At 40.1% G+C, this 19,287-nt stretch overlaps 1 protein-coding gene across 1 annotated transcript in view; it reads left to right on the top strand.

Annotated features, from left to right (window-relative positions):
• sntg2 (syntrophin, gamma 2) overlaps positions 1–19,287 on the top strand; it is a 110,777-nt gene that overhangs the window by 19,211 nt on the left and 72,279 nt on the right. The window contains exons 2-7 of the mRNA XM_087832908.1: positions 11,464–11,601; positions 11,718–11,774; positions 11,919–11,976; positions 14,550–14,593; positions 16,649–16,690; positions 17,751–17,838. Of these exons, the coding sequence (XP_087689034.1) occupies positions 11,464–11,601; positions 11,718–11,774; positions 11,919–11,976; positions 14,550–14,593; positions 16,649–16,690; positions 17,751–17,838 (427 nt within the window). The remainder of the gene's footprint in view (positions 1–11,463; positions 11,602–11,717; positions 11,775–11,918; positions 11,977–14,549; positions 14,594–16,648; positions 16,691–17,750; positions 17,839–19,287) is intronic.

Here is a 19,287-nt window from a genome sequence, read left to right as displayed (position 1 = left end):
GGACCAAAATACATCAGTGACCCAGTATGAACCTTCCAGATCCCTCAGGTCATCTAGATTCGGTTTTTTTATCAGTTCCCAGAGTCAGAACCAGACACGGAGAAGCTGCATTCAGCTTTTATGCTCCATATATCTGGAACAAACTCCCAGAAAGCCTCAGATCAGCTGAAACACTCAGTTTATTTAAATCCAGGTTGAAGACTCACCTGTTCTCAGCTGCATTTGAATAAAACACCAAATCCACACTTATAAGCTTAAATTTCTACTACTGATTTTATCAGTAGTAGTAGAGTTGATTTAAATCAATTTTAAATAATGCTTTTTATTTGTTTTTGTTTTTAATGTCTCTGTAAAGCACTTTGAATCACCTTGTTGTTGAATTGTGCTATATAAATAAACTTGCCTTGGCTAAATGTATCTAATTTGTCCGTTTAGAAGATTTTATTGTTAACTTTTGGTGATGACAATTAGACTAAAACTGGCTTTTAAAAAACTGTGTAGCGGTAGCTACATCTATTTGGACCTGGTCAGAATTAGTTAATCCAGACCTTTGAAGGGAATACCAGTGAAAGTGAATGATGCCATTGTTTGACATACAACAGGGTGGAAAATACAGTCACAGACAAAGCATTACCTCTTTGTAAATCACCTTGTGATTGCTTCGTTGTTACTGTAGCAGATTTCCTGTGGTATCCTGTAGTTTGAATGGAAGACACCCACTTGTTTGCAGACACTTGCCATGTGCTCTCCGATCTGTAGTGCTTGGAAAAAAGTGTGACGCAAACCAGAAGCTTTGCCTTCAAAGTAAAAGCTGTGATGATTTGAGTGCAAAAGACAAATGGTTTCTGTTTATGATGTACGTTTGACAGTTTTGGTGGCAATTAGTTTGCAAGTGTTTGCAGACAAGTTGGGGTTTTCTATATAAACTACTGACAGCTGTAGCAACCTGCTAGCTAACCAAAGCAAACACAATGAGACTTAGGTGCAGTACAACATATGTCTTTGTGCCCAGTTTCACATTAGTGACTGCCAGCAATCATTGGCCAAATGATTGGAATACATATTTTCCCTCATAACCAGTGACCAGTGAATGGGACTCAAGTGATCAATTCTACAGCGGCTTCTTGCCAGTGGGTCAGGGAATACGCTTATGCACTCATGTATAAATGTGTACCTCACTTAAATTTGAATAATCTTGCTTCCAAGGTTACTTCTGGACCATTTCCAGCTCCGTTACTTTTAATTTACTTTGCCACTTGATCATTAAAAGCCAGTAAATGGCAACAGTGCCAGAGTTTAAAAAATAACCTTGAAGAATGTTGGAGGGAATCAGGAATATGAAAAACGTCCACCTTAACAGATATTATACGAGATAACAGAGGAAACTTTTTTAGGGGGGCTAAAAATGCAATTTATAGCCATCGTCTTTCACTGGAATCGAATAACTTTGAATAGTCTTTATGAAGAGTTTTGCCATGAATGTTAAAAAATGCTTTATTTTATATTTGTTCAGCTTCATAACTTTCAGAGTCCTCCAGTCATCATCACAGCTTGGATGTCGTAAAATGTACGATACTAGTAATCAAAGTAAGTGTAACATGAATGCAGCGTTAGTGATAGAGCGTGAGGAAGACTGAACTCACAGTTTCAGTGTACTTCAAAGTCAGTTGGCCAAATTCTGAATTTATGCACAAAATTGCAAAAATTGGATACGTTAATTATCTTTTCAAATATTGAATGATCATCATGCTGAAGTAAAAAACAAACAAAAACCACTTGCATAGCTTTTTGGTTTTTTTAGGAACCACAAACAAGTATCTCAGTTTCTCATTTTTAAGTGGATTCAGATTCAATAAAATGTCTCTAAACCTTGAGATAATCCAGTAAAGAGACGACTTAGGTGTTGAAATCAACAACCCACTGAACCAATGAAGGCTTAATGTGAACGTCTTCTGATATGTGCTTTTAATCTAATTTGTCTACATTGTTAAGATTAGGTTGCTGTTAAGAATAGTCTCAAGTTTTCAAGCTTTTTAAAGAAAATATATTTGCCAAACCTCCCCAACAATGTCTCTAAGATACCAAAAAGGAAGAAATAAAAGAAACCTGCTTATTTTGCTTCACAAGCACAGGCTTCATTGCAGGGCTGTTGTACTGGATTGTATTAGATGTCTGCTTCACTCTCACAGTTTTTATTTCAAAGGGGAAAGAGGACACAATTTGACCACAGTCAGCATGATGAATATGATATGCTGTCACAAGATTTTAACTCAATTCAGCTTTGAATATAATGCAAAGAAATGCGGTTTTGCAAAGCCTGCGTGATATGAATGTTGAAAGTAGTTTTCTTTCTCCGGATTAAAGACTTTCTGACAGACTGCCTAAAGAGAATATGCAACAAGCTTGCGGTGTCTTACAAGATTGTTTTGTGTACAGGTGTCCCACAGGGCTGTTTTCTTTTTATGCTCTATCATTTTCAAGCTACACAATAAGCTGGCAGAACAGTACCGCAATAACCATAACAGACTGCAAGATACCTTTATGATTTTATGGCAGGGCAAACCTTTGCAGTCATCATACGACACATACTTTTAAAATTCAGATTCAGAGGTTTGGAGCATTATAATGGTCTAAATAGTGATGGTCTGAGCTGCACTTTAATGGTCCCAAATGCCTTCACACAGTTCCTATTTCCCACACGTTTACCTACATCCTGGGGAAAAGGTCCCCATCGCTAAATACTTTAATATGCAGTTAATTCATGTTCACCATAGGAATCCACAACATCCAATACTAGACTTAAAAAGGTAACGGATTGTGTTTTTTGTGCTTTTAAAAGGATAATTCACTATTAAGATCAGCCTGTCAATCCAGTTAAGTACCTCATTTAGCAATACCCACAAGTTATTTTAGCATACAACCACGGCTCATTACATGGTGAGGCTTAAGAGCATATTTGCTAGATCTTTACTATTTACAGCAATGTGACTTGGTGAGGATATGAAAATGCCACACAACGACAGCTCAACCTTTGTGCATCCTTCTTTTCACCAGTATGTTTGTGGAAATTGTGTCTGCGCTTTAATTCTTGATGACTTTTCCATAGCAGCACCAGCATACTCGGGATTATCTTCCTTTCTGAATCCAATAATTACCATAATTTACGAAACTAACTCCAGGAAAGTTTTTGCTGTGATCAGAGTGCACTTGGCGTTGTCGTCACCTGCTTGTCATTAAAAGCAACACAGTTTTAAAGCGTTACTTTATCAGGTCTGCAGGATCTCTCTGTCTATGGGTTAGTTTAAGAAACTGGAAGCTCATTATTGAATTTAGCCCTGGTGGTAGGTACAGCCGTCTGAGCAGAGACACCCAGACCTGTGAGAGAGAGCTTTTCCTACCGATAAAGAATTCTCACATGACCAATTATATTATGCTAATATAGTTGTGATAGTTCTTCTTCTTCTTGTCCTTAGCGGGCGACCAGCGGCGGTGGTCTGCCGCGCAACCAATACGCAGGTTCTCTTGCTTGACCAACGATTATCTTCCACGCTTTTCGATCTAAGGCGATGGTTCTTGCCTGCTCGAGGTCAAGTCGAAGGGCCTTCAAATCATCCTGGATTTGTTTCATCCATGTCTTCTTTGGTGCATTTCGATGCACCCTCCAATCGGTGGGGCGGGTCAACCAGAGTAGGCCATGGGGGTAGCGGCTCGGGTCCATTCGACAAATGTGGCCAAACCAACAGAGTCGGCGGCGCTGGATTAGGTCGCCGATCGTCAGTTGGCTGCCGCAGCTGGTGAGGATGGTGTCATTTGAATGACGGTTGCGAAGGGAAACGCCAAGAACGCATCTAAGGCAACGCATTTGGAAAACTTAAAGCTTGCTCAGGTTGTGTTTGAGCATTGTCCACGTCTCCGCGCCGTAAAGTAGAATGGGCAGGATCAGGGTTCGGTAAAGGCGGATCTTTGTTGCCAATGAGATGTTGTTCTTCTTCCAGACGCGCAGTTGTGATAGTTAAATTGGTAAATGCTGGAAAAGTTCCTGTTTTTCACCATCTGATGGAGAAATTTGTATTTTTTACAATGATTACAGAGTAAGAGAAAGCGTTTTTTTGTCAATTAACATTGTTGCAATGACATGTCAGAGCTGCTTCTGTAATTTTGCACATTTATTTCTTACAATTTAAGTTCAAAGAGTCATCCTGACAGATTTGTTACATTTACTACAACAGCATTTCATCATCATGTATAAAAACTGGGACATTAAACCATTTTAAATGTCTCACGGATTAAATGTGTAGTTAAGTTTCTTTCAACTGACAGACAGAAGTTTTACTGGTCTGGCTCCCTTCAGTTCAAAGTAGGTTGTATGTGGCTCCATAATGTAAAAGGAGCTTGACATACCTGCTGGTCTCCTCCCAGCTGGCCCCAAACACGTCACCTAGCTGATGCGCCACCCATTTTATTTTTAAGGGAGAGCTCAGCCACCCTACGAAAAAAGCTAATTTCTGCTGCTTGCGTCTGTGGTCTCAACCAGTAAACCGACAGTTTAGCTTTTATACTCGGCTCTCTTGAACATGACAGACTGGCACAGCGTCCATTACTGCAGATGCTTCTCTGATCTGTCAATCTCCCTCTTCCTCCTCCTTTCGTAAACAAGACCCCGAGATTCTTAAACTCCTCCACTTGGGGCATATACTCATTCCTAACCTTGAGTGGGCACACACATTAGCAATGAGTAAGCGTCAGTTAGCATAATGTAAAAGGACCCTTAGTTTTATCTTGTGGCCATTAGCATTGGAAGCCTTTTTGTCTGTTCTAAATGGATGCTCCTTTTTTCTGAGCAGTCAACACTCGCTGAGCAAATAAAACCAGCGGGTCGAGGTTGTGTCAGCTGTCAGAATGGATTTCAACTTTCAATGGTACACTGCAAGAAAGCTGCACGGTGCAAATTATTAGTGCTGAAGATGTCAGACGATACATTTACTACCTCTGCAGTTCACCAGAGCCATTTAAATTCTTTCTTCATGATGATTTTAATTTGGTAAACAGGTTGGAGTGATAAAAGGATAATTAAGCCTCAGCTAAAAATATTCAATTTCACTTCTGGGAAGCGCTGCAGTGCATTAGCACATAATGTTGAGACGGTGATTAGCATACATTGATTGTGCAGCTGTTTCCTGATACCTGAACTCTGAAGCCTGATGTGTTTCGATCCTGTATCTACAGCTGAAGCAGAAGCACTCTCTGGCAGCCGTTTCTTAAATCGTGCATAGATAGACTTGTAAAAAGAAAATTGATATTTGTCACATGAATGTGTTGTGAACCTTGTACACACAGCTGCATGTGTTCAGCTTTAAACTCCTTTATTTACTGTCCCTGAAGTTTCCACACAATTACACACTATGCCGAGTTCTGTTTGCTCAAACCGACGCTCTGATATATTTCCCCATCTGCAGATTTCGTCCTTGCTGACTGATATGACATTTGCCAACGGCACGGTCTGATGTGATCTGGTATGTTCAAAGATAGTTTGATGAAGAGCTGACAGACTTAAAAACAGGAGATTTCTTTGTTTCAGAAACAAAATAAACCACCAGTAAGTGGGGAAAAACAAACTCTATTTTCATTGGTTGAAGGCCAAGTTTGTATTCATTGAAACTTCTATGTGTTCTTGTTTTCCACTAAAGTGAACTCTTCTTTATTTGAGTGGCATGCATGCGTGCCTTTTATGAGTTATACTCACCGAAATGATCTCTAAGTTGTGAACTCTACTTATTTTCTTAGCGCCTGTGTGGATGTCTCGACATTTATTGTGATTGCACTGAGAGTTCCTTTTGCACATCTCTGCGAGGGCCATCTGCCTACACTTGATCGCCGATGCTTCTAAATTTATGCAGGATATTATAAAGATAAATCACCTTCTGTGTGTGGAAACTGTGACATGCACAGGCTCCGGGTTGTTCATCGTTATTGTTCTTGTCTGGCTATCGCATGCATCGTATTAGCATGAAGTTGATCCTTTAACTTCCTTCTGTAGTGTAGCTCGGCTCTTTGCTCAGCGGCACACAGCTGCCATTCAAAATGAAGAGTGGCTATAGCCCCATTTAAAGTTTGGATTTTCATTTTGGAAACTTGTAAATCTTTTGATCTAACAGTTTGTGTTTTGCTATATTAAAGCGCAAAATAACTAGTTTTCCATCGTTTCTGTAATGTCAGCAGCAAAATAAAAACGATATTAGACGTCTTTGTTCCTACGAGACTCAGCGCCCTCAGAACAATTATGTAAAGTCTATGGAGTTGAAATTGTTTATGTTTGAATGTCATGTGTGATCCGCAGTTGACGAGACCAAATGCATTTTTTCTGTCAGTTTATTATACAGTGTTATTATTTAGAGTTTTACAGTGCTGTCATTCAACAAGAAACAATAAGGGCTGCACAAAGGGAGCTGCCTGAGAGGGTGGGCAGTGACAGAGTAGAAAGAAGCAAGAGGTGAAGCTGGTTTCCTTTGTCATTTCAGCAGCGACGCCGACTTCTGCTGCGTTCGGCTTTAAACGTTTAGACTGTTTTTGTGTCCTTTGAATGTAGCCGCTGCTCTCCTGCTGCAGTGGCCGTATATTCTCACAAAGCCTTCATTTATATTCCGTCTTCCTTAGAGGCAACTGAGCTCGACCTTCATTCTCAAGTCTCTCAGCAGAGAATTGGTTGACCCCACCTCACATTGTGATTGTGAGTTTTTTTACCCACTCTGATCACTTAAGAGTGCATCATCTATGAAAAAGTGAATGTTCTGCTCTACAGGAATTTGGGCATCACAGCAAAACAATCCAGCAGCACAGTGTCTATTTTGAATTTAATTTGTGTCTTTCTCACTTTTTAATGGGTCAAAGTCAAAAAGGACATAAGAAAGATATGGTGCTGATTTAAAGGCACTTTTCCCAGTGCTCTGCTTATGATCATCATTGATGTGGGAGCCAATTAAAGCCTTAAATGCGTCGTTTTTGATCGGAGACTCATTGTAGTACAGGGTGGGCCATTTATATGGATACACCGTAATAACATGGGAATGGTTGGTGATATTAAAGTCCGGTTTGTGGCACATTAGTATATGTGAGGGGGCAAACTCCTCAAGATGGGTGGTGACCATGGTGGCCATTTAGAAGTCAGCCATCTTGGATACAACTTTTGTTTTTTTTCAATAGGAAGAGGGCCATGTGACACATCAAACTTATTGGTAATGTCACAAGAAAAACAATGGAGTTTCTTATAAAACGTGTTTAATGTGCTGCCCATTGTGTTGGATTGTCAATGCAACCCTCTTCTCCCACTCCTCACACACTGATAGCAACGCCACAGGAGAAATGCCAGCACAGGCATCCAGTATCCGTAGTTTCAGGTGCTGCACATCTCGTATCTTCACACCATAGACAATTGCCTTCAGATGACCCCAAAGATAAAAGTCTAAGGGGGTCAGATCAGGAGACCTTGGGGGCCATTCAACTGGCCCACGACGACCAATCCACTTTCCAGGAAACCGTTCATCTAGGAATGCTCGGACCTGGCACCCATAATGTGGTGGTGCACCATCTTGCTGGAAAAACTCAGGGAACGTGCCAGCTTCAGTGCATAAAGAGGGAAACACATCATGTAGCAATTTCAAATATCCAGTGGCCTTGAGGTTTCCATTGATGAAGAATGGACCCACTATCGTTGTATCCCATACACCACACCAAACCATCACTTTTGTTGTTCCAACAGTCTTGGAGGAATCCATCCAATGTGGGTTAGTGTCAGACCAATAGCGGTGGTTTTGTTTGTTAACTTCACCGTTCACATAAAAGTTTGCCTCATCACTGAACAAAATCTTCTGTGTGAACTGAGGGTCCTGTTCCAATTTTTGTTTTGCCCACTCTGCAAATTCTGTGCGCCGATCTGGGTCATCCTCGTTGAGATGCTGCAGTAGCTGGAGTTTGTAAGGGTGCCATTTGTGAGTAGCTAATATCCGCCGAAGGGATGTTCGACTAATGCCACTCTCCAGTGACATGCGGCGAGTGCTACGCTGTGGGCTCTTGCTGAATGAAGCTAGGACAGCCACTGATGTTTCTTCATTAGTGACAGTTTTCTTGCATCCACATTTTGGCAAATCCAACACTGAACCAGTTTCACGAAACTTAGCAAGCAGTTTGCTAACTGTAGCATGGGAGATGGGTGGTCTCGTAGGGTGTCTTGCATTGAAATCTGCTGCAATGACCCGGTTACTGCGTTCACCAGACATCAACACAATTTCGATCCGCTCCTCACATGTTAACCTCTTCGACATGTCAATGGCTGTGAACAAAGAGAAACTTGTAAATAACTCACGAAAGAATAAAGTTACGTTGAAACCAAGCACACCATTGTTTTTCTTGTGACATTACCAATAAGTTTGTTGTGTCACATGACCCTCTTCCTATTGAAAAAACAAAAGTTGTATCCAAGATGGCCGACTTCTAAACGGCCACCACGGTCACCACCCATCTTGAGGAGTTTGCCCCCTCACATATACTAATGTGCCACAAACAGGACTTTAATATCACCAACCATTCCCATGTTATTACGGTGTATCCATATAAAAGGCCCACCCTGTAGTTTGTGTTACTGCGTTTAGTCTTTGTGTGTAGAAAACTCTTACTTCACAGTCAGGTCACTTCAACTAACAGGCAATTGTTATTCCATCAAATGTAGACCATTGTTTTTTTCATTTGTTTATATGCCAGATCATCCATCAATCTTATTGACTCTCCTGGCTGAATTCTGATGAAGCTTTGGAAAGTAATGTAACTCACTCCATCAATTCAGCCTTTTCAAACAACCAATATGAGCGGGGAGGAGGTTTAGAGGGGGCATAATCGTTTGTCTATATGATGTCTTGCATCACAGATTATGAAGTGTTATGACTAGACCTACAGGAACAATGTAATTCAGCCCTCTGTGGTATCATTTTCAAAATGATATAGATTGGTGGAGCTTTCATCAGAACGCAATGCTGTCTGGGCCCTTCTCTGGGGCATTTGCTTGGATTTTCTTGTTTCTCCAAATATGAAAAACATGTTGGGTTAATTCTTACACCACGACTCGTCGCTCATCCTAATACTTAGAATGTGTTTGGAATAAGAATTTTCCTGCACAGAGCTTCATTTTATGTCGAGCCTGTTAGTGAAACTTATTCAAAAGTGTACCCAAGAATTCCCTCAGTGTCACTGAAAGATGTACAGGAGCTGAACTTATTTGAAAAGTAATGACGGTCACTGCAGGCAATGTGCACTTTATTCCAACGTTTACGGTGTTAGACCCAAAGCAATTCCCTAGTTTACCGTTTTCAGAACTGACTTGTATATGGACTGATGGGGCTGTTTTTATGGGTTTATAAAATGCTGTTGAAGCTTCAGTGTGTGTGAAGCTAAGCTTAGTTATAATTATTAACTTTAGTTTAAATGCACAGGCACCAAATTGCTTCTAGCTGAACTCTGGCATCGGCATGCAAACATGTTACCGTGCTGAAACACTGTCTTCCATTAGTCTCAGTAACGGTGTGTTGATGGATGCTTTTTGTTAAAGGGTTTGATTTTGGTTCAAAACTGAAATTACACCATCTACTGCCACAAAATGTTATTTCTGTATTTTGTGAATGCTTGCTCAGCAAACATTTTGAACTTCAGTAACCCTGCTGGTGATAGATTCTCAATAGTTGTGGTTGAAAAAGAGTTCCAAAATGAAAGTTGTGAGGACGTCGATCCTCCCAGCAGCTCCTGATGTTTCCACCTTTCATGTCATTGGCTGAGGTCTTAGTCTTGTAGCCAGTGGGTGCCCTCCATGGTCAAAGCCTTCAAGGCCTTTGAGAGAATCTGTTGTTTCGGCAACCAAAATGACCAGAGCAGGGTATTGGTAGTCTGTTAATATTTTTTTTAGCGTAAGATTCTTATGTTGCTTCTTTGTGTTTGTCAGTTTATTTTTTCCCTTTGTGTCATTGTCTTGTGTTACATTTCCCAACAGGTTTCCTGTGGTCAGAGTTGCCAGGAGAGTTTCTCTTGATATTCACCTTTTTCTCTTGTTCCACTGGTTTGTTAGGGAGTTAAAGCGCAGGACTGTCACTTTTCTTTAGACAAAGTTTAAAGTTCGTTAGATGATGGGGTTTTGTTTTGTGTTGGGGGTGCTGTTGTGTTGTCTTTGGCTCTCCCAGAAGCCAATTTATGCATAGTTTTTGATATTGTGCCAATAAATAATTTCCAAACGACCCAAACAGCCTCCCTCAAGTTTCTCCATCTAGTATTCTGTTACTTTCCGTACCAATAGACCCATGTGGGGAATGTAACAATTTGCATCACAGGGTCAGTAATTTGGGTAAGAGAGGTCATTGTAACGGGCCAATGTGTAAAGTTCACCATGCAACAAGTGAAACAGAATTTAGATGCACATAAATGTAACTAGTGTAACGGTGTCGTTTCCATTTAAAAATGCTAGTTTGTATACATGCAGACGTTGCAGGGCCGTCAGCTCACTTTGAATTTCCTGTTCTGTTCAATATTTCTGAATTTGTTAGCGACACTTTATTCAACATTAAAATGTCGACAGCTGCCTGTTGTTCGTTTTTTCCGTCCACGCCATCACCAGCTTTGACCTTGAACACATTTGATGGAAATCACATGCCTGAATTTTCTGAATGAATGGTGAGCGATTGGTGCAGAATTAGACATGACTTTAGTCAAACCCAGACAGCGAGCTGATGAATTTTACAGCTACAGTTTCTTTTAATGGCAAAATGTTTCCAACTGTGTACTACTGTAAAAATTTTACACTGAAATTCCAGTTATTTACCCATTATTGGGTCAAAACCTCTGCGTGTTTAAAAAATACTTATTTAGGCTCCTCATCTGTATTTTGTTAGTATCATTTTTCAATCTCGTCATATGAGCCGTATCATTTGAAGTGTTACAAAAGGTATTGTCTGACAGTCTTTTGCTTAATCAAAAGGTGAATAATTTGAGATGACTGCATCTTTGATTTCTGTTGATATTTGCAGATGATGATACTGAACAGAAAGAGCGTTAAATTTGAGCTGCACTGCATTCAATTTTCAGATTCTTGAAGGTTCTTCATCTACAAAGAAACAGAAAAAGCGTGAACTGTGACGTCTGTGCTTCTTTGATCCGGCTGACTGTTGTCATTTCTGTCCTCAAAGTTCGACTTTCTGGCACAACTGCATGAACTTTTGTGTATCTCTCGTTTCGTAAGGTAAAAATACTGAACTGAAAGAAAAAATCCTTACACTAAGGTTTCACAATGTCAGGCAAAACCAATTCACCCAAAACTAGACCAGTGGAACGGGGTGCACAAATGGCACGTTGAGAAAAGAGGATTAAAATGTTCATTGTCTATGTAATTTGCTCTGCTTGGCAAAATGTCAATGTTCTTCTCAATTCCAACAGACAAAATCTGGAATTGCTTTGCTGTACAATGAGGAGACCAACAATACCTATGATGTCTGCCTGAAATTGACCAAAGAGGTATTAACCATACAGAAGCTGGATGTGGTTTGCACGAGTGGAAGTGAATCCCAAGTAAATGTAAGTGCACCCGAGGCCTCCAGGCTCGCTTTTTGTAATTCATGCCGCATAACTCCAGCATACTTTTCAATGTTCACAATATCCTTTTGCCAATAAGAAACTCCCACTTTCTAAAGCACAGAACTGTTGTACTGCGAAGACAAGCGACCGGCGGTCTGGGCTTAAGCATCAAAGTAAGCAGATAAGTTTTGAGACTACAGTGGAAATGAAAGGCTTTGGGTGGCAGAGATGGCTGTTTGAGGAAAGCTGTTTTGGCAGCAAATTTTACCACCCATACTCACAAATGCACATCCTCATCTTTCTCTCCTGCTTTTCAGGGAGGTGCAGAGCACAACGTGCCAGTGGTTATTTCAAAGATCTTTAAAGATCAAGTAGGTAAGAAAGCATTTCATCTCACTACTTTAATGTGGCCTTGGAAATGGTTTTCAGTGTGTCGTTGAGTTTCATGGTTCAAAGTGATTACAGACGTAATAAATTATTATTATATTGGTACTTAAATTGACAAGATTTGTCTGTAAGATTTTTAAAAAGTCTTATAGTTTGATAGCATCCTTATTAAAAGACATTGTCACAGTAGAATACATAAATGAATAAATTAAAAAGAAGGGTTGGATGACAAGACTGACGTTAACGCTGGAGGTCATGTTTAGCCAAGCTTAACCATTAAAATCAAGTTAGCCAACACGTGTAATGTGTGACTTGAGCTGTTTTTACACATGCAGTGCTTTTGATGAACTTTTGTGTTTTTAGGAATTCACTAAAAGAGCTGCATGGGAAGAATGCAAATCCCTGAGTGTGTGTGATGTTGGGTTTTGCTTGTTCACTTCAGACAATTCCCAGCCATAAACCACTCTGTAGATATTTCCCGTAGTGCAAAGTGCCCAAAGTGGATTATTTCCTGCTGTGTGATCCATGTGAGGCAGGACAGTTGCGGAAAATACCCCAATCTGATTCTTAAAAAATTCGCTGCACAGCATGAGTTTGTAATGAGTTTTAATTTATCAGGATGCACTGCAGTGCGTATAAAGCCGTTTTCACATGTGAACGTCAGAGAAGTAAAACACAGACGCGAATAATCAGTTTGAAATCTGACACACAGAAAGTCATCTACAACACATTATTTAGGAAACGTTAAAGAACATGTATGAGACAACTGCACAGGACATATAAACTTTGATTTCCAACACAAGTTTTTTTCTTTTTGATTGTATGCACAGTTTTTACATGGTGCATAGACTGTATATAAAAGATGGATGCACAACTCGTTCTTGAAGCTTCAAGCTGTTGTTTTGGCTGTTTTTGTTTGTTTGTTGGTTTTAAAAGATGACAAAACAAAAGGTCAAATGCATTTCACACCCATACAGTAGCACTTTGTCAATCACAAGGCCGCCATGCCTCCATCACACTGTATTTTCTAAACTACTCTAAATGGGACCATAACTTTTAAAGTGAATGCAGTGTTGTATTGAAGATGACTTGATGAGATAACCAACTTATTATGAATATGTTCACTGAGAAGTATGATCATTTTCCCCACAGACTATAAAATCTGGCTTCTGTTTGTAAACAACCTCCAAGGTCGTGCAGATCTGAGGCGCCTCAGAACCAGCTTTGCTTCATTAGGACACTGCATCCAACGTTTATATACAGTCTATGATTGAAACAGCTTAATGCACTCCTAAGTTTCCTGCAACTTTTTCCTGAATCTAAAAGTCTATCGTAGCCTCTGTTGTCATGTCAGATGAACCACCCTCCATGTGTCTGTAAGCGGAATAACAAAAACAGCTAAATTACTGGCTGATATGGACACAACTATTTCTTAACTGATGTCCCAGAACTGTGGCCTGCCGGGCTGCGATGGTAAAACACAGATGAGATGGTCACAGTTGCTGCATGTGTTTTTGTCTGCTGATGGCTGTAATGGTGTGAAAATGGAAATGGGACTGAAAATTTTATTTACAAAGAGGTGAGAGGCAGAGCTGCCGATGCTTGCCGCCTCACCGTGCCAAGTAAGCGATTAGCAAATGTAAATAAATATTGGATTTTTGTTTTTGTTGTCAGGCTTTTCGTGATTATTTTTTCTCTGTGTATTCAGTGACTTTTTCCCCTTTCCCCCCGTGATCAGGAAAAATGAAAGCTCTGCCGGAAACCCCGTTGTCCACGTTCACTGCACCCAGCTGCACAAAACACCCCCTAAAAACCGCAAACATCTGCTCTTTGATTGCTTTAAAGGTTGTTAAAGTAAATTTGACATGACAGGTTTTTTTCCCTTTCGTTTCAATCGAATTCTCAGCAACTCTCAGAAAGAAAACATTTTTTATTTATGTGCGCCTGCTGCGAGGCACAAAGTAAAAGATGAGCTGTTGTAATCTCTCACAACAGCTCATCAGTCCAATAGGGCAGTTAATTGATGATAAGTGAGCATGAAGTGCTGTGGAGAAATAAACCATCGCCAGATTGGAAGAGTAATATGATCATGCTGTTAACTAGATGGAAAATACTTTAATCATGTCTGTCAGTTAAATTTTAAGAATTGATGACCTCCAAGTTTCCCTGCGTGAAGCCATATTAGAGCATCATGTGAGCGAATCATTTTCCGGTAATTTTTCTTTTTGCCCACGCGCTTCCTAATACTTTTTCTGATGCGAGAAAATCATGTCTTGATATCCCGAGGACGTTAAGAGCCCTTTTCACACAGCTTTACGAATCTTTTCACAACACAGCTCTCATTGTTTCCTCCTGTGCTGCTGCAAATGAGTTTATTTCCTGATTAGTTTCGAATTTCATGCCTTCCTGTGTTCTTTCTGTGAGCTGTAGGATGTTGTCTGAGATTAGACGGATGGGGGGGACACTGATTGCCATTTCCACCACATTACCGTGTATGAAATGAGCAATTATTTCGTAATGTTTTCATTAACCTCTGACACTCAACGATTGACGCTCCGCAGCCGATCAAACGGGGAAGCTGTTCGTCGGGGACGCAGTGTTGCAGGTCAGTATCAGTTTCTGACTTATTTGCTTGGATGCTGGTTGGGGTCATGACCCAGCGGGGCGGCTCTTTACATCTCAATTTCGCTCAAATTTTAACGGTTATTAATTTGAAGGAATGGTAGCTGAATATTTTGAGCTATATGATGTTTTTCAAATGAATCTTTCAGCATGTGATTTAAAAACAAAACACATCATTGCTACAGGAATCACTTAATGTATGTGTTCCTATATTTAAAAAAATATCACCAATGAATAATAGCCGATGCTCCTTAGAGTGGTAGTCATTAGTGTCTAGTGTTTAGTAATGCTATTCATTTAATCTTTTTCATAAGTTAATTTGAATCCGTCTGGCAGCTTTATTGGATCTGCTGTTTATCTAGAATATCAAGTAGGTTCAACAGACAGCAAAGCAATATTACCATTCATATTGAAAATGTTTACGAATAATAATATGAATAGAACTGCCACTGCTTCCATCTCTCACCACTGTTTCATATGTATTTGCAGTGGCTTATTTGAAGTGTCACATTGTAGAATATTGCATCTATTTGCCTGGATGGCAGGAGACGGAGCAAATTAGGGGCTGGTGCGTAAACTTTGGGAGTCATGGGGAGGCTCAGACTGGAGGACTGTTTTTAGGGGAGAGAATCTGTGAAATGAGTTTAGCTTAGATTTTAAAATAAAAAAATAAATGGAAAAAAAAGCTGAATAAAAAGATATAGAGATAGATATAGAGATAAATATAGAGATAAATATAGAGCTAGATATAGAGATAGAGATGGATATAGAGATAAATATAGAGATAGAGATATTTATATATATATAAAGGTTGTTCCTCCAGATTGCAGCAGATTATGACAGACTCTTATAAACTTTAACACTTTGTCTCTGTGTCGTTTCCTGTCTTGTTGCATTTTTCTGCATTTGTACTTACAGTTTTGCATTTTACTTTAAATATATTGATTATTTGTAGGAATTCTGTTTGGTGATTGGTGTTTTTATTTTTTTCCTGTCTTGGAGATAATTTCCATCTGCTTTTATTCTCTTTATAATGATTTAGCATCTTATTTGATCTTATTTTCACTTCATATTATTTTGCCTCTGTAGCTCAAGGCATTGTGTTTTGGGGTCAACTATACACTCACTGGCCACTTTGTTAGGTACACCTTTAAACGCTGAGCATTAGAGTGGGAGACAACACTCCTTGTTGAGGTCAGAGGAGAATGACAAGACTGCTTTAAGCTGATAGGAAGGTAACAGTAACTCAAACAAGCACTTGTTATAACCAAGCAGAAGATTGGTTATTGGTTTGCCTTGAAGCAGATGGGCTACAGCAACAGAAGACCACACTGGCAGTCCTCACTGGACTGGTTCACAAAAACTGGACAATAGATCTCTGGAAAAACATGAAAGCATGGATCCATCCTGCCTTGCATGAACGATTCAGGCTGATCTCAGTGAATGTACTCAAATGGACTCCAGTCACCATATCTCGATCTAATAGAGCATCTGTGGATGTGCTGGTATGGGAGACTCGCATCATGAATACGGAGCTGTGTGATGCTGTCGTATCTATATGAACTAACATCGCTGAGGAATGCTTGCAGCACGTGGCTGAACATATGCAATGAAGAACTGAGGTAGCTGTGAAGGCAAAATTGGGTTCTAACATGGTGTACCTAACAAAGTGGCTGGTGAATTTATGTTCTGTTAACTTGGCCTGAACTGGGACTTAGAGAGCTGAAAGTCACCGTAGCCTTGCAAAACATATTTTGGTCATAACTCAAGAAAATCCCAAAACACATAATTAGTTTGGATTATGAAAATGTTCTTCATACATCAGACATCTTCATACATAAATATTAATCACTTTAGTGCAGGAGCTGTTATTCTGGACCTGGTAGGCCTGTCCAGAGCTACACTGAGGTGACTAAACAGCCCATCACCCTGCGAGTCATATTCTAGAGATGGAGGCCTGTGACACCTCTGACCCTGTTAGTCCTAAATTGTCTTATGTTAAACTAAATGTTTGTTTCATCTCTGTTTGTTTCTTTAGGTCAATGGCATTAATGTAGAGCACTGTACTCACGAGGAAGTTGTGAGTATTTTTGTATTTGACTCTTGCAAAAAGCCAATACCCTGTTCCATCTGCCCATTACTCTTCCATCCGTCCTCCAGGTGTAACACCAAATCCCGCTGTTTATCAACAGGGAGGTGCGCCTCAACAATCTGAGCTGTCATCTTGGCAGGAGGCTGTTTTTCTTTTCGTTTACACTGTGACAAATTGAAAAGCCTGAAAAAGAGTCGATTATTATCAAAGCCTGCACAGGAAGTGAGGGTGCCAGTATGCGGTGTTCTCTCCCCCCCCCTTACTTCTACATTCACAATTTCTTTCTTTTCATTTTGATCAATTTCCCTCTCAAACAGCATCTTCCTTTTGTTAAATATCCCCTCTGCTGTTTGCGACCATCCCTCCATCTCACCCACGCACGCTCTTCCTGTCTGTCATCTCTTTTTCCTCGTGCAGCCTCATACAGCTGTTCACTACATTCACCTCCAGAGCGTCAAAACATATAATGAGCAGTTTCTGTTCAGAACAAAATCCAGCACATTTAATAGCAGCCTGTCACACTGTCGGCGCTGACAGATGCTTGGCCTCAAGTAAAAGGGCTAGCATATAATGCAGGAGAGGATGGCAGATATGCATCGAGGGCATGCAGAAGTGACCTTGCGCTTTTCGTTCATGCGTCTCATTCGCTCAAATTTTTCATTTATTTCATCAGCTGCATGGAAGAAACAGATTTCATCGCATTAAACATACGTTTGCTGTGACTGCATCTCTGAGGACATATGTCACTTACATTCAGAGCGCAATTACTTTGTCGTGTCAGCTGTCACTTTGCCACCGCCTAGCACGAGCGAAAAGCCGGCCTTCGAAATCTGCCTTTTGATGATTCAAGTGGAACCACTTCAGCCAGGCTTTAACTTCTGATTTAATATTCCTCACTCATCTCCCGCTACATTTCATTTGCTCAGGCAGCATACAGCTTGACATGAATGTGGCTTGTTTCATTTATATGAGATTAAGTTTTATCTCGCTGTATCGCTCGCAATCTCTCTCCCTCGCTATCTGTATCAATCTCTCTCGCTCCCGCCAGGTTCACCTCTTGCGTACTGCGGGAGATGAGGTCACCATCACTGTTCGCTACCTGCGAGAAGTTCCATCATTTCTAAAACTGCCTCTAGGTAAGCGCACGCTGATCGACGCCGTTTAAACCGCCTATAAGCTTTATTTCACTGAGCATTCTTAGCAAATGAGAAGCGAACCGCTTTTATGGAAAATTGTCTTTTTGCTCAACTCGGTGCTTGAAACCTGTTCGATAGACGAGCGTTCATTTCAGAGTAATAAATTGTCATGCTCGGTGGCCCGAGGCGAGCAGTAATGTCAGAAACACCCAGAGCTGCACTTACCATCAGCAGCTTGAAAAGATGAAAACGGAGACACTAAAATCATCCAGGTGGAGCCGATAAAAAGGTGTGGAGCGAAGGATGTAGGTGAGAGCGGTGAGAAAATGATGGCACTGAAGAAAGCAACACAAACCAAACCTCAAAGTAAAGTGTAAATTTGGCAATTTATTGGAACACTTTGCAATACTTTACCATATACTTAACATGAGAGTGAAGGCGGGTGAGAAATGTCTGAAAACATGTTTGAGTTCTAACGTTTCATTTAATAAACCCCCCCCCCCCAAAAAAAAAACAGGGCATTGCATAAATGTCATTTTAAATGTTTTCATGTTATTAATATGACTGGCAGCATTTTAGTTTCCCACCAAATTACAGTAAATCATTTCATCTTAACTGCCTCCCGTTTGCTTCCATTTCTGATACCAGTCAAAAAACACAGAAGTTTACTTTTGTGTTTTAGTGTGTCATAAGAAAATAAAGTAACAATATAGTAATTATAAATAGATTTTTTTCACTTTTGAGGCCTTCTCCTATGTTGTGCCCATGTAGATGGCTAATGAAGTGCTGGACAACAGAGCGAAGAAAAAATACAGGCCTGCAAAAGTTTGGTTATTTTAGAATTTGTTTGCTTACTAACAGATTCACTGTATAAAACAGGAGAAATATGTGCAAGCGTCAGAGCTCAACACTACAAAAGTAAGATTGTCTGTTATATATCAGGACCGTGTAGCTGTGGTTTGATGTAATTTAAAGGTAGGGCTGTGGTGATGTCATTGCTGAAATTCAGAAAAGGCAATAAACAAACAAACAAAAACAGAAGGGCTGTTGGTGGTTGGATTTTATAGCGCTGAAAACAGAGCCAGCAGGGATGGCAGGAGTCTGACACAAAAAGCATTTTTTCTTGACCTCAGCTTTAATTGATTAGTACACCAACTCAAATTTGATTGCCAGTTTCTCTGATAGTTTTTTTGCTTTGCAAAAATCCCTAAACTGTGATAATTGGAAAGTTCAGATATAATTGGTTTGTTTTTTTGTTGCTTTTCTGTGCTAAAAATCTAAATAACCGAGTTTTGTACTGAAGGGGGGAAACAAAGATCCCGTGACCTTCGTTTGGGTTCAAGAGACATTTGATGAGCACTTTGTCTGATGTTTTGTAGAGAAAGGATTTTTAAAATCGCCTGTCCCATTGACAGTTTCACTTCAGTTTTCACAACAAGTAAACAACCC

This window comes from Neolamprologus brichardi, chromosome 19 (genome assembly GCF_056152115.1).
Source record: "Neolamprologus brichardi isolate AB-2024 chromosome 19, ASM5615211v1, whole genome shotgun sequence".
NCBI lineage: Eukaryota > Metazoa > Chordata > Actinopteri > Cichliformes > Cichlidae > Neolamprologus > Neolamprologus brichardi.
The sequence above is the reverse complement of the archived record's forward strand: the minus strand, read 5'-3'. Positions and strand labels throughout refer to the sequence as shown.